This window comes from Mustela nigripes, chromosome 2 (assembly GCF_022355385.1).
Source record: "Mustela nigripes isolate SB6536 chromosome 2, MUSNIG.SB6536, whole genome shotgun sequence".
Lineage (NCBI taxonomy): Eukaryota > Metazoa > Chordata > Mammalia > Carnivora > Mustelidae > Mustela > Mustela nigripes.
The window spans coordinates 110717156-110732992 of NC_081558.1; the positions used below are offsets into that span (position 1 = coordinate 110717156).

The following is a 15837-nucleotide window of genomic DNA, read 5'->3' on the forward strand; positions in this document are numbered from 1 at the left end:
ACTACTGTGTATTTACCCAAAGAAAACAAAAACACTACTGTGAAAAGACACATGAATCCATATGTTTATGGCAGCATTATTTACGATAGAGAGGCAATGCCGATGTCCATCAATAGATGAATAGATAAAGAATACGTGTGCGTGTGTGTATACATGCATATATATATGGTAGGCAAACCTTGGTGTATACATATATATAATGGAATATTACACAGCCATACAAAAGAATGAGATCTTGCCATTTATGACAACATGGATGGACCTAGAGGGTATTATATTAAGTAAAACAGATCAGCCAGGGAAAGATAAATACCATATCATTTCACTTATATGAGGAATCTAAAAAATGAAGCAAATGAACAAATAAAAAGTTGAAACAGATCCCTAAATACAGAGAAAAAACTCTGCCAGGGCAGAGGAGGGTGGGGGATGGGTAAAATGGGTGAAGGGGAGTGGGAGGTACAAGCTTCTAGTTATGGAATGAGTACGTCACAGGGAAGAAAGGCACAGCCCAGGGAATACAGGCAATGGTACAGTCCTAGCGTTTATGGTGACAGATGGTAACTATGCCTGTAGTGAGCGGAGCATAGCACAGAGAGTTGTCAAACTGTTATTTTACACACCTGAAATTAGTGTAACATGTGTGTCAACTATACTTCAACTAAAAACAGAAAGTGCAAAGGTGCTGAGTCAGGTGAGCTTTCCTAATGGAAAAGCCTGGCACATCTAATAGCAAGAGACCGGAGAGGTGATGTTGTCCAGCCCCTCACTTTGCAAGTGGGAGAAAGGAGGCCCTGAGCTGATGGGAAGGGTTGCGGCAGCCCCACACCTTGAAAAAGCATAGCCGGCCCCATATCCCAAGTCTCCTGACTCTGGGACCCTGCTTGTGTCACTTTATTTGCATCTGAGATGATGGAGTCAAACAAGATAGCCTTCCAAGTTCCTTCCAGGTCTCAGATTTTGTAAGAAATAAACAGTAGTGTATAGATGGGACCCATATAGCAGAGTAAAGATAAAGCATGATTCCATGGACATTTTAGAACAAAAGAGCCCATTTGTCATGGATGTCAGCCAATGAAGAGAACACCAGTCAGCTGTCGCTTGTGAGGACCAGGACCAAATGTCTACATCACTACACGAGTTTGTAAAACAGGATGATCCAATTTTACTTTCAGAAAATAAAAATAATAATCATGCCCCCTGGGCTTTTTTTTTTTACCCTGATCATGTCAGATGACTAGACTTTTCTCCTCCGCCAAAGTAAACAGTTACTTAACTATGATAGGCACCGAGTTTTATAGTGAAATTCATTTAAACAAACTATTGAAAGATTTGTGTTTTTTGAAACCACACCTACTGTCAGAATTTGTCTCCAACCTGAATGCATCAATTAGCTATAAAAAAAAATATTAAAAACAGGGGCTGCCTGGGTGGCTCAGTGGGTTAAGCCTCTGCCTTCAGCTCGGGTTATGATCTCAGGGTCCTGGGATCGATTCCCACATCAGGGTCTCTGCTAGGCAGGGAGCCTGCTTCCTCCTCCCTCTCTCTCTCTCCCTCCCTCTCTACCTACTTGTGATCTCTCTCTGTCAAAAAAATAAAATCTTTAAAAAATATATTAAAAACCATCTAGAACATCGCTGTTACCCTTGATGCATTCAGTTATACAGACTGGTCGACATTTTGTCTAATGCATGTTAATCTCATTTTTACCTCCTCTTAGATGTAACTCTGCCTTCCCCCTAGCTTTCTTGCGGTATAATTGATAAAAGAAAATTGCATATATTTGAAGTGTGCAATGCGATGATATATATGCACAGATATACACATACATCATGAACTAGTTGTCACAAACAACCTGATCCACATGTCCATCACCTGATATACTTACCTTTTTTGGGTATGTCTGGTGTGTATGTCTGGTGAGAACACTTAAAATCTAGTCTTCTAGCAAATTTCAAGTATACGATACAGTATTCTTAACTATAGTCACCATGTTGTATATTAGATCCCCAGGACCTACTCATCTCAAAACTGGAAGTTTGTACCCTTGGATCAGCATCTTCCATTTTCCCCTAGCCTGGGCCCCTGGCAACCACCACTGTACTTTCTGCCTTAGTGAGTTAGACTTTTTTAAAAAAATTCCACATGTAAGTGAGATCATACATTATTTGTTAGACATAAGCATCCCCTCCCCACCTGGGGTCTGGAGGTCTCTCTATTTTAGTCTAAGGGCTGGTCACCCAGTAAGTCCTTTTGCTGCAGTCCCGTTGAGTTCCTGGATTCTCCTACCCTGAATGGTTTCCTTCAAATGACTCCATCTACCTTTGTCTCATGGTACTTTGGTTTCCTGATCACCCAGGAAGCCAAGCTTGGCTGCCCAAAGACTAGTCATACCCTGCCCTGCACCCCTGGGGCCAGAGTGGTGTTGATCTTTTCTAAGAGATGTAAGCTTCTACCTTTGCTCCTGGGTTCTTGGGTGATGGTTGGTGTTGCTATTGTTGGGGTGTGGGGTGGTGGGATTGGGGGAGGGGCTGGGCCAGGAAGGACAGCACACATCTCAAATGGCCTCAAGGTAAAACACAACTCACTTACCGTCCTGACGACCTCAGTTACACGGTACAACACAAACTGGTTGCCACTTTGGCTTCTACTGTTGTATTTCTTCAGCGCAGTGTCCACTGCCTTAAATAAGTCTTCATCATCGCAGTCGATTTCTTGTGAGGACTCCTGGGTTAAACTTGGTAGCAGCCTGGAGCAGAGAAAAAGCAAGGCAAGTAATTTCATGATTTAGCAGTCTCCCTCTGGAGCAGAGGGACAGGTTCACCGAGAATCAAGAATCGGGCGCCAACTTTGATGCTGATTTTAGCTATTTCCAGGCCTTTATCTCTGTACACGCATCTCTCTGCTTCAGGGCTCCGGGTCCGGGTGGGTTCCTGCCACCATACACCATTCGCCCTATTTCCAAAGGACAAATGGCTCTGTTGGGTTATCCAGACAGATTTCAGGCTGAAATGTTATAACACTGGGGTCGTTAACCTGCTTGTTTGCATTCAGGAAGCACGTGGGAGCACAGAGCACATTTCCAGGTGATTGCACAAGGTTGTATAACAAATCAGAAACTATTTAAAGGAGGAGGAAAAAAAAAACACCAATCACCTGTTATTCCCTTTCCCAGGTGACTTTCCCAAAACCCTTCCTGAAGGTCACTACGTGGCACAACAGTGCAACAATGAGTACAACATACAGATATCTTTTAATCATTTCTTTGCAAGATATCTAGCTGCAGAAAAATGGGCTGCTACTGATCACGTTGCATGCCTGGAGAGCCTGTGCACGGGGACAAAGTGCATGCCGGGAGTCCCATACCAGGACGCTGGGGCAACCAAAAATAAAATATGGGCATCCTCTCTGGTCTCTGGTCAAGTCGGCCTCTCATCACTCAGTTGCATTGGTTCTAGAAAGAAAAATGCTCCTCAGGGTGGAGAAGACAGTAGAGAAGCGTAAGAAGAGATGGGTAGAATGAGGTCCTGTTTTCCCCTCCTTGCATCTTGTTTCCAGTGTGGTGGATTTGGGTGTCTACTTGCCAAACCTAAGGAACCTTTCTGATAAACCCTAAGTTCTGATTCCAACTCCTCCTGCACTATGTGCTGTTAGACCTCTCTTCTCTCTCCCAGTTTCAGCTTCTGCCTCTTTGTGGGCCTCTCCTTTTTCCCAACCTAACAACCAACTTACCCACATCTCCTTTGGCCTTAGTTTGGTTTTTTTTCCCCCCTATACTTCCCTCCTCTTCCCAGACACACACACACACACACACACACACACACACACACACACACACCTACCTCCTGCCATCACTATGTACCTACAAGTGCTTCCAGTAATTCAGGTAGCAAACCCAAAGTCTTATTAGCCTATGTCTAAATGCTTGAGCTTTGATTTGGGAAGAAGGGAAAAGAAAGAAGATTTAATTATGGAGAAAGAGTCCTCTGGTACCAAAACTGAATAAAGAGAGGTTATCTGAGCCTAGAACACGCAGCCTAGGGGGAAAATATGAGCAGGACAGAGGTTTCTGGAGGTCCTAAGCAGAGAACATGTCTGCCCTGCTTTCTGGGCATGTAGCCTGGAAGGCAGCAAGACCTCAGGAAGAGAATAGCCAAGGGCAGACAAGTTCATTAGCAGTCTTGCAGAGAATCTTTTCCCTTCAGTTTGATACTGCAGTAGCTGATAAGCTCGACCCAAGGAGGGAGGCGTACAGGGTAGTAAGCATCCCTCAGCAGGAGGGAAGCTAGTGGACCAGTGAAGGAGACTCAGAGCTCCTTCCTCATGCCCACCACCCAAACACCTTGGCACTACATGATATTCTAGAACTGCGGCACAAGGTTGTGTGGGGAGTAGCAGGGTGAGGGGATTCTAAGAAGAACTGAGGTTGAGTCTCCTATTAATCTACCAGGATGGCAGCCTGAAATGGAAATTAATTTGTTCTGAAAATAAAGTGATATTTCTTATGCACCTGAACTCATGGTTATGATTTGTTCCTGCAACATTCTTTGTAGTTCATAGCCCAAGACTTGATTGCATCAAATTGAGTTTAGAACTTACTTTTTTCCAAAGGGAAACTTGGAGGACTAGAAATAACAAGTAGGAGGGAATTTGAATTTTGGGTTAGAAGAATAATCCCTTGACTGATAAAACATACCTTCTTGGTATGCCCAGCTACAACCTAACTACTCAGTGAGGAAAGCCTCTAGACTTAAAGGAGTTATTAAATTCAGGAAAGAAAGAGGATCAGAGATTTGCTGCAAGGATTTTGTGGTCAGTGACAGACTTGTAGCATTGACATCTTTCCTCTCCTTTCCTTTCATCTCTGTCTTCTTATGCCATCTCCTCTCTCACCCACATTTGCCCTACCATGAATATATAAGTAAGATTAAAGTACATGAATTTTGTATTCATTATTGATCATATTTTATTTATGGTTCTAAGTCAGAACATTAATTTTTCTCCATCGAGGAAATCAGATTTTATTTTGGAAGCGAGTGTGCAAAAAACTTTGAGACATGTAAAAACTCACTCTTAAATGCCCCTGGGCATGATTCAGAAACTGATTGAGGGAAGGGCTGAATATCTGGCTTTTTAGGATTGTGGAGGTCTGGCAATGAGAAGCTGGGAAAATTGGCTTCTGGAAGAGGAAGAACTTCACCATCCTTTAGTGGAGGTAGCCGGTGAACATATCCCATTTGTCTCCAGTGGAAGGGAAAGTGTCTTTTACCTAGATCTCCTTCTTCTGAGTGCCTAGACGGTGGGCCATGACCCCGGCGATGGTGATTTTCCGGACCCTGGCTTTGGGGTGGTGGATCACAAGGCCCATGGTCAAAGAAATCATGGCTGTGGGGATGGTGTCCATGAGGATGATGCTTATGGGGATGGTGTCCATGGGGATGGTGTCCATGGGGATGATGCTTATGGGGATGGTGTCCATGGGGATGATGCTTATGGGGATGGTGCCCATGGGGATGGTGTCCATGGGGATGGTGCCCATGGGGATGATGTCCAGGAGGAGGGTGTCCGTGGGGATGGTGCTCACTGGAACTATGATTATGAGGGTGTCCATGGGTCCCAGTGGGGCCAAAATGGGGGTGATGACATCCTGGTCCTGGAGGGGGCCATCGTGGAGAAGCTCCTGCCTGAAATGGTGGCCTGTCTTCTAGGAGAGGTGGGCATCCAAATTTATGTGGCTTGTGGGGATGATGGTGATCTCTAAATTCATCGGGCTTAAATGGAGGCTTCCCAGCAAGAGAATGCTCATGCCTACCAGAGTGGTGAGGATGGCCAAAATGGTGTGGTATACCACTGATGTTTCTACATTCCTGGTAAAGGATACAGACAAATGAGTGTCATTGCAGAACACAAAAGGAGTAGTTAGATGTGAAAGTCAGTTTAGACCAATGGATTTCAGAATTCCAGACTCCACAAATCAATTTTTAAAATAGGATAGCAGTCTCAAACTTTTATCCATCCAAACTGACATTTAAAATGCAAACAATGGGGCACCTGGGTGACTCAGTCAATTAAGCATCCGGTCATGGTTTCCACTCAGGTCAAGATCTCAGGGTTCTGAGGTTAAGCCCTACATCCGTCTCCATACTCAGCAGGGAATCTGCTTAGGATTCTTTCTCTCCCTCTCCTTTGGCCCTTCTCCCTGCTTGAGCACTCTCTCTCTCTCTCTCTCTCTCTAAAATAAATAAATCAATCTTAAATAAAATAAAATACAAAAAACCTGTCATCTGCTACCATCATTATTTCACAATTGGAATATTTTGATAATACAAGAGTCAGAAATATATCTCAGAGTAAAGGTGGTTCTTCAGAGGCAATAAATATTGTATTAGGAAAAACTTTACTTATCATCCCTATTTTCTCATTTCAACATCAAATGGTGAAATTACATTGTAGAATGTTACTTCTACGGTATAAGCATTCCTTATGGTCCTTAAGGGTGACCATTTCATTTCTTCACTCTCCTTCTTGTCAAGATTTTAATAAAAAAAAAAATCTGTGGAGCCTTACTCCTGGTGACCAACCTGCCTTGTTCACCACCCCCCCAATACATAGACCAGGTTCACACCAGGGTCACCCCATGGGGGGTCGTGCGGGATACCCCATCACTGATGCCTTGCCTTTCCTCCAATACATAGACGTTTGTATTATTTTCAGTTTTTGCTGACATGAAAAATACTGTGATGACTATCTTGGTACAGAACAAAGCTTTCCGGGACAGATGTGAAACACTGCTTTGTGCCTTATTTTATGTATCTTTATATAATGTGTTTGAGGTTTATCCATTCCCCTTAGGTTCTAGGCTTGATGATGAAAGTGAAGATTTGAGTCTCAGGACTGGAGCTTTGGCTACAAGGACCATTTTCATATTCATTAGACGTTCATTGAATTGGTTATGATTTTACTTTAAAAGCTTACCTCTTCCCAATTGGGGTATCATATCAGCAATTGTACCCCATTTGTTCCCTGGGGGCCTATTCCCTCTATATTCCTTTTCAGCCCCCTCTCCTCTCTCTGCCTCTATCCCTATCTCCCCACCACCCCCAGAGCTAAAAGAACAAAATACACTATATGTATGAAAATATCTCTTTGTCTGGCACGACTTAAGCAAAGATGACTTAAGCAACCCACCTCAAAATTGAAGACTTCACAGTTTATGGCAATGTGTTCTGGCGTTTCCAAGTCAGAGACTTCTACATCGTAGGACAAATCTGCTCTGCAGAATCCCAAGGCCTATAAAGAAGAGAGAAGCTTGTTCGTTTGTATACGTATGCACTTGTGTGTGTATGTGTGTGTGCAGGTCGCAAGAAGGTGCACAGCTAGAGCTGTAAACTTTTATATGTTTGGGAAATATGAGCTTTAGAAAAATCAGGGTAATATTGTCAAATATCTCTGCTAGTTATTTAACAATCTTTCCCAGTCAATACTTGGAGAAAGTGCAGTTTCCTAAGTGGGTCACTTGAAGTTGCTGTGGTTCTCTTCCATGAGGGGTCACACCAGGTTCACACCAGGGTCACCCCATGGGGGTTCGTGAGGGATACCCCATCATTGATGCCTTGCCTTTCCTGCAAACCTTCTGCACTGGAAACCCAATTTCCTGTGCCTAGAGAGAATGAAGAGAGGTGCCAAAGAGGAATTTGTACAACTTTACCCTGACCCTTGAAGGAAAGTTCTGGAAAGGAGGGAACCAGTATGAAAATGGGTTTGCTGGACCCTATCAAAGTGATTGAGGGCTGTACCCTGAGTACAGAGGCTATGACTGGCTGGCATCCCTATGCTGCAGAGGCTCCTAAACCCACCTGTCAAAATTAGACTAGGACAAGAAGACAACGCTTTTCTAGATGCGACAGTTCTGGAGTCAGACGGAGCTACGTGAATTCTGGCTTCACCATTTACCAGTTGTGTGAGTTTAGGCAAGTCACTTGAAATTTCTAACTACCTTCAGGTTATGGGAGGGCTTAATTAAATGAGATCATGTTGTAAAACCCTTAGGACTGAGACTCCTCTTCTCGGGCTGCCAAGTTTCTGCACTGGGTTGTTAAGGATTTGTTGAAGAAGGGACAGAGAGAGAGAGGTATCTTTTCTGGGGGCAGGATTCTAGAACTGCTTCAGGTGGGAACACTGACAAGCCAGAAGGGAACTAACGAATACTTCCTCTCTTCTAGCCCCGGAGAATATGCTGTTAAACCTCAGAATTATCCCGAACTTGAAATCAGAATCCCACTGTTAAAATCCTATGTCCTAACACTTTCTAGCTAAGTGCACTTGGGCAACTGGTTAAACTTCTGTCCCATGGAAATGAGAGCAAACGTTTGCTTCTCCTCAGCACAGTTGTCACAGGGATCCAACAAGGCAATAACATCAGTGGAGGTGTTTTGGAAACTCTAAGTCGTCCTACCAATGCTGAGTTTCACTAATAAAAGCTTTCTACAGATGCATGAGTATCCATTTATAAGTGATTAGGGGGGAAATCGCACTGGACTGAGCATCAGGAGAACTGGATTCTAATCTCAGCTTGGATATGAACCTTGGGCAAGCCCCCTTGCTGGTCCTCAGGTACGTCCATATTTGTCACAGGGGGTCACTGTGAAGAGCAAATGAGATGAAGTGAATGAAGGCACCCATGGTGTAGGCTCTTAATCTTTTAGCTAAATCTTTAATCCTAGTGAGTTTAAATTCAATCTCAGTGTCAAGGTTAGGTATGTATTGTGCGTATTATAAAATCATACTCTTATGATTCATTTAACTTCCCTGTGCCTCAGTTTCTCCATCTCTAAGAGAGACAAAAATAGTATCTTCCTCACAGGGTGGTGGAAGGGTGCCTGATGCATGGGGGGTGGTCTCTGAATGTTACCTATAACCAAATACTCTAGTATTTCAGAGACATTTATTATACTCACATTATGGTGCCTGGGGAAATGGTGGCTCCTGGAGCAGTTTCTCACAGAGAAGTCCACGTAGTACTTGGTTCTTTCCCCTCCTCTCTAGAACAAATTGGATCAAAGCAGTTTCAGGCACATAAGATGTTAGAATAAAGGAAGAGGCCGTAGATGCCTACTACCCAATGGACTGTAAAGCACCACGGTGATTCAAATCGCCAGTATGTGCCCTTTTTCTCAGGGCCACTGTCTTTTAAAAATTCGTCACGTAAGTGATAAGGTAAATACTATTTCATTGAAAAGGTCAAATAATATAGACATAACCAAGCAGTGTGAAAACTCACCCTTCCTGCTCCTGATCTCTTCTTCCCAGAAGTACCCCTACCACATATCTGATGTGTTTCTTCTAGCTTTTCCTAAATATATTGCCCATATACACACATATCTAATCAACACAAATGGCATCAGAGTCCAAGTTTCATTCTCTAACCTGCTTTTCCCCTTAGGAACTCTTCCCAGTGCATACAGACCCAAAACATTCTCTCTAGTAACTGTACTGTATTCATTCCATCACAGGTACACACCGTAATTAATTTAACTTGGCATTTTCAAAATGCAAGACCTTCATCAGATAACCACTTTACAACACCCCTCTGGGTGGGAGGCAACAGGAGCCCTGGACTGGAATGGAAGGCAGGGGAACTGTCTTGCACCAGCCACAACCCTGGGTGTGCTGAGACGGCATCTCTGTGCCTCAGTTTCCCATCATCATACAAGGAGGTTAGGACTGGGTGATTTTCAACGACTCACGTAACCCCAATAATGCTCTTCTGTCTTTCCCTCCTTCCTGTTTTGAGTTTTCCCTCCTCTTCAGTAGATATTTATAGTCCCACAACTCCCCAACATTAAAAAACTGCAGGAAAGCAGTTTCTTTGGTATCTCTTGCCTTTCAGTTGAGGCTGCAACAGGGCCCTCAGTTAGAAAGGAGCTGGACATGTGAGGCCAGTGGAGAGGGCCAGTGCCACCGAGTCTGGACCTGCCAGGTTGGAGTTGGGCCCTCAGAAGCCAGCTGACGTGAGCAGAGACTCACCGCTCTGACAACTCTCTCCACTCGGTCCACTCTGAAAGCAGCAAAATCTCCATTCTCCCGTTTGTACTTCTCAAGGGCTTTGTTGGCTAGTTCCCTGTAAAGCTCAGTTTCTTCGAGGAAGTCGAGGAGTACAGGGCTATCTTTAGTATTGGTCAGTGCTGAAGAGACTGGGGAAAGAAGATGGCAATTTTGCAGTACTGGGTTGGAAACAGCAATGTCAATGCTGGGACTTAATACACATAGTATGGTAGCAAGAGGAATGATCGCTCCCATTTTACAGATGAGCAAATTGAGGGTTGGAGAAGCTAAGTGATTCACTTGAGATCAAATTCTCCAGTCAGTAGCAGAGCTCTGCTTAAATCCAGATCTTTTTGATGCTTTAGTCTCTGTTGTGTACCCATTGAGACACACCTCCTATCACTCACAAAGGGTTAATATTTCACTAAATTCCTCCTGTCTCTCCGAGGAGGCAGAGGCATTATTAACAGAGTTTTGCCCAGAGAGAGAAGATACAGGTCACTCTTTCTTCAAGGTGACTTCCTGAAGGAGTCACTTGGCTATGAAATTGTTGTAAGTTGAATCATGTTGCAATGGACAATTTTTAAAGGAATTCTGTAATGATTCTTTTGGAAACAACAACAAAAAAGAGGATGACACTCAGAGTCAATAGTCCCGAAATAGGATCATGTCTTTACCACATTTTCGCTGTGTTCCCAAGGCCAAGTCACTGAACCGCTTTGAGACTCGGTTATTTTATCTCTAAAATAGAAAGTATCATAATCTTTACCTCGTATGATCTTGTTGTAAGATGAGAAATGGGATAAACTGTGTAACCACTTTGGGAACTCTACAGTAATACACAACTTTTAGATGCTGAAATCAGTAATGGAGTGTTAAGTAGTCTGCAAAGTATGCTACATAGAGCATCTTAATTCTAAGAAGGATCTGGAAGGCTAATACTATTATGATCCTTATTTTACAAAGGAGGAAAGCTTAAAGAGGTTAAGTAACTTGCCCTTAAGATGGTACAACTATTAAGTGAGGAAGCTGGGATTCAAACTCAAATGTGACCTCAGAATATACGTTCTGTACAATGATACTCTACCACCTCTTACAGATTTCTATTCTATATCGAATTTCTTTAAGGGAAGGTGTACTGGTAACAGAAGAAAACCCTCTCCCTTCTCCTCTGAAGACAGCAAATAATAATTGAGTCTATGAGGGCAGGAACCATTTCTTAGCATTATATGATGAATACCATGGTGTAATTGTTAATCCAGAATTAGCATTTTAACAGACGACCATACCAGAACTTGTGGTGCAGTTATAGTCATTCACTCTGAAATGCTGGGAGTCATTCAAACATTGTGTAGCTATTACCTTACACTGTCCGATCACCTGTAAGAGAAAAGGGTTTGTGTCATCGCACACTGCTTTCCCTGGGTTAAATGTGAGGGGACAAAAAGTGAGGTCACATACCCCTACTATCAACTGAGAATTCAGCTATGTTTTCTCTCACCAAATCCTCTTTCAAAACCTGTATTGTCTTAGTCTATATCTGGAAGCTGAACGCTGTAGGCTTCCAAAACCTTCATGAGAGCCAGGGAGAAACTGTTTAAACAGATCATGACCATATCCCAAACATTTTCAAGGGAAAAAGGTACTAAAAGTTCTACATATGCAAACATCTTATTTTCTAGAAGTGAAATCTTGTATATGTGCTTAATCTTCTTTGTGTTCTCTTCCAATGGTGGAGAGTCTGGTGAGTGCCCACATGCAATGTGTATAGAATAAGACCCTATTCCTCAAGGTCACCGCAGTTAATCCCTTCGGCTATTCCTGCCGATGGGGCCAGTCTTTATAGGACATACTCACAAGTTCATAGGTACTTAGACCCATGGAGTGGACCTTGGGGTCCAGCTACTCCAAACCCCTCCTCTTCTTTCACAGTTGAGGCAAAATTCTAACAACTTTAGGTGATTTTCCCAAGGTCTCACAGATGGGCTTGTTATCCCATGAGACCATAATCCCCAGGATCCCAGATCCCAGGTATGGCTCTCAAGAGACTATTCCTCAAGGTCAACATAGTCTTCATGAGTCAAGAGGCAGAATCTGCTCTTCCTTTCTCGCTGTGTTAGCCACCAGGCATGCAGCCACCCTGTGTAAGCAGAGTAGACAGAGGTCAAGGTCAAGAACGATAAAAGAAGGAGAAGGGTACCTTGCTTACTTACTATCTCAGGTACACGTTTAGAAAGAGCTGGCTCACAGTCATCCCAGTGTTTCCTGGATAGGACCGAACAGTCAGATTCTTTCACATCCAAGACTAAGTAATAGACAGCTGCAGATTCCTGAGGAATGCCAAGAGAGCAACAGGTGAATAGCATGTGGGAGCCCAGTGCTTTTTTGAGAGAAGCAGTCTCTTTATTTCTGAAACAGAAGTCCTGCTCCTCTCCAAGCCCTCACAGATGTCCTACCTTTGTGTCATTTGATCTACTTATTTTGAATAAATAGCTTCAAAGAGTTGCTTCCAAATGTTCTTTCTAACTGGTCATGATGCTGCTTCTGCCCACGAGCTTTAAAAAGCAACCACTAAATAGCAGTGTGGGTTTGGGTGGAGGTGGTGAAGGTGCAAGCCCAGAATTATAAGTGATGACAGCCTCCAATCTGTACGCGCAGTCATGTCCTCTCTCCCAGCTCTATTCCTGAACTTGGATTGCTTGCCTTGATTTCAACTTGCCCAAAGCTGAAACCACTCTCTTCTCCTACAAACCAGCTCCCTCTCCCAACTCCCCTTGTCTTTGAGCAGAGGCGTCATTAATTACGGATCACCTTAGTCTCTGGCTTAGAATCAGAATCGGATGATCAACTTTGACTTCTTTCCTTTGCTTTCACTATCCAGGCACCAGGCTTGCCCACCATCTTTCTTTGAAATGCCTCCTGTCTTTCCTTCATTCTTCCTGTTCTGATTCCCATTGCCTGAGGCTGGTCCTCATTTCCTCCCTCCTGAACACAGGAAAGAGCTTCCTGGTTCATGGCACCTGCCTCCATCTCTCCAGGCACACTGTGGACCTGCCTTAATCGCCCACATAACTTCTCACCACCACTCAGAGGTAGCACTGTCCCAAGCCATCCTATGCTCTGCACAGGAGGCAGAGAGCCTGAAATGGAACCAACAGTCGCTGAATTGCTGCTTGAATCCTGAAGTCCAGCAATCGGTCTTGGTCTCTGCAACCTGTAATGTCTCCGTCTCTAATACTGGTAACAAGTAGAATTTCTCTGCTTGTCTTCTTGTGCAGCTCTGTGGTCTGGCCTCCTTGATTTCAGCAGTTCCACCAAAGGAAGCATGTGGAGGAGCCCAGTCTTATTTTGGTGGTGGGGTGGGGAGGGAAGCCTCCTTCCAGAATCTCTATCAAGCCCTCAAATGTATTCCAAATGAGCATTTAATCTTACTATTATGTGAAAGCAGTAGGCTCTCTTTGCTTCAAGATAAGCCAGTTTCTCTTCCAACGTGATAGCTGCTCCAAAGCCCACATAAATCTTCTGGAACTACCCCCCTCCCCCCTCACCCCTCGGCTTATGTGCAAATACTCCCTGACACCCTCCTTCCTGATTCCCTGCCCACACCCCTCTCCCACCCAATTTTAATCTCCTTTCCTTAGATTGTTTCAGCGCCTATACCGCTCATTTGGCTATCGAACTGTGCCCTATCTTACACAGTTTGCCTGTGCGTGTCTGTGAGCCAATGATTCTTTCCTTGAGGACCCTGGCCATGCTTTGCTCTAAGTCTTCTCTTACAGTACTTATTATTTGATTTGGCTCAGAATAAATGCTTATAGGGATTTAGAGACTGATTCACAATTACGGACATACGAATAACAGATGTGAGTTCGAAGGAAAGAACAATGTAGAGCAGCAGCAGACACTAAACGGGAAGCCCTAGCCGAAGCCACTGCATAGTGCAAAGCAGCACGATTCTGGCCCAAAACCACTTTCCCCTTAGGGGCTCCTGGTCTCCCAGCTCAGCTCTGGCCCTGCCGATTCCTCACCGCCTGGTCCACATGGGCATCAGCGACCCGCAGCAACTGGAAAAGGTAGCCATGCCGCCGTCCCTTATTGATCACGTCTAGCACTTTCCCAGCAAAGGGCTCAGTAGCATCGCAGTCTGCGGGACTCACGGTGGCGGCGCAGGAGTTCTGCAGCGCGAGCAAGGGGATCAGGATCAGTGTTGCCCTGAAGGCTCTCATTTCCCGCACATGTGAAAACCACCCCTTGCTATAGTTTTATCCCAGCAGAGAATTTTATACAGACTTTCTAAAACACATACAAACACACACACACAATTGATTAAACAAAGTCTTTATGCATTTCTGTTATGTAACCAGGGAGAGTCACCTTGACCCCTGGTTAAAACATCTGTCAACATGCTGTAAATGATTAGTGGGTCCCTGGGGACAGAAAGTCAAGACATGCCTCTGGTGAGTGGGTAGACCTGTGATCCGCACGAAATCTGGATTTTTCTAGTAGTAGCAGATCCAGAGTGTGTTTTGACCTTAAGCACAGCCTACATTGGGGTGTGGGATAGGGTTAGAAGTAAAGCAGTTCTCTGCCGTCTGCCTGCCTGTCTCCACCAGGAATCTCCATCATCACGCCCCGCGCCCCCCCACTCATTATTACACCCAAAGTCCTCAGTAGGATGTAGCTGCATTGCTGAAGGGAGGGAACACATTAAATGGTTAGCACCATAAAAGGAACTGAGTTCTGAGTAAAATAGAAGGATTAAAATCCTGTGACTTTGGAGTCTGATCTGAATTTCAAACCTGCCCTGTTCTCCTACTGTGTGATGCTGGGTAAACTACAAAACTTCTCTCATTCTTAATTTTCTCATTTACAAAATGGAGATTCACAACTCTTGGCAGGATTGGGTGATGCTTAAATAAGAAAACACATAGAAAATAACTAGCGCAATGCTCGGCACAGATTCAGGTGTTGACTAAGGGATGTGCAGTCTTGATATCATTGTGATCACTACGGTTATCTGAGAAGAATTGGGGACACCCCATGTCATTTCAGTTCCTTGTGGCCCCTAAAGTGTGCTAAAGAGAATTGGTTTATGTGGAAGAGAATGGTGGTAAGGTAGGAGTCAAGCAATTTGATGTTCCTCCCAGTAAAGGGGTTGGGAGGACTAACCCCTAGGAGGGGCTCCGCATGGGAGGCAGACCTCGGGTTAAGTTGATAACACAACCCCCCCTTTTAGAGAAATAATATACCTGTACACACTCTTCCCACCAGCAGCGGCCAGCAACAGACAGGACCGGAGGGAATCATCCCAGATTCCCTCCCATGACCAGTTCCTTGAACAGCAGCTCCCCTCTTCCTGCTCTCTCTCTGCAGTGAGTTGTTTCTAAAGGCCAAAGCAGTGGTTCTAATACTACTGGGAATCACCTTGTTGGGTCCCCAATGTTGGGTCCCCCAATAATGGGTCCGTGATTAAAGGAGTGAGACTGATACAAAGCGAAGGTCAAGCAAAGCTTTATTTCATGCCAAGCATCAAGAATCAAACTGAACGTTCACCTCTTACAGAGAGGGCGACCCCTCTCTGCTTCACAGACTAGCTTTTTTTTTTTTTTTTAAAGATTTTATTTATTTATTAGACAGAGAGAAATCACAAGTAGGCAGAGAGGCAGGCAGAGAGAGAGAGAGGAGGAAGCAGGCTCCCTGCTGAGCAGAGAGCCCGATGCGGGACTCGATCCCAGGACCCTGAGATCATGACCTGCCTTCGGCTCAGGTCATGATCTCAGGGTCCTGGGATCG

At 44.3% G+C, this 15837-nt stretch overlaps 2 protein-coding genes across 3 annotated transcripts in view; both read right to left on the bottom strand.

The window, feature by feature from the left end:
- KNG1 (kininogen 1) overlaps nt 1-3027 on the bottom strand; it is a 28243-nt gene extending 25216 nt beyond the window's left edge. Inside the window, exon 1 of one of the 2 annotated variants that reach the window (XM_059391324.1) lies at nt 2593-3027. In XM_059391324.1, the coding sequence (XP_059247307.1) occupies nt 2593-2784 (192 nt within the window). In that variant the 5' untranslated portion in view covers nt 2785-3027. The remainder of the gene's footprint in view (nt 1-2592) is intronic. The other variant, XM_059391323.1, reaches the window with a different exon arrangement.
- Nucleotides 3028-4941: 1914 nt separating this feature from the next.
- On the bottom strand, nt 4942-14345 carry HRG (histidine rich glycoprotein). Its single transcript, XM_059388034.1, has 7 exons — nt 14073-14345; nt 12258-12374; nt 11334-11424; nt 10027-10193; nt 8958-9041; nt 7189-7290; nt 4942-5867 (listed from the first exon to the last, which is right to left on the bottom strand). Exons 1-7 carry the CDS (start codon nt 14268-14270, stop codon nt 5022-5024), a joined length of 1605 nt encoding a protein of 534 aa, XP_059244017.1. The 5' UTR covers nt 14271-14345; the 3' UTR covers nt 4942-5021.
- Nucleotides 14346-15837: the final 1492 nt, after the last annotated feature.

Bases quoted from the DNA above. Each gene is read 5' to 3' on its own strand.
- HRG (XM_059388034.1), bottom strand. From the start codon at position 14,270: ATGAGAGCCTTCAGGGCAACACTGATCCTGATCCCCTTGCTCGCGCTG. The intron at 12,375-14,072 runs GTGAGGAATCGG...GGCATTCCTCAG, and splicing joins ATGCCCATGTGGACCAGGCG to GAATCTGCAGCTGTCTATTA. The intron at 9,042-10,026 runs GTGAGTCTCTGC...AATTTGTTCTAG, and splicing joins TGGAGAGAGTTGTCAGAGCG to AGAGGAGGGGAAAGAACCAA.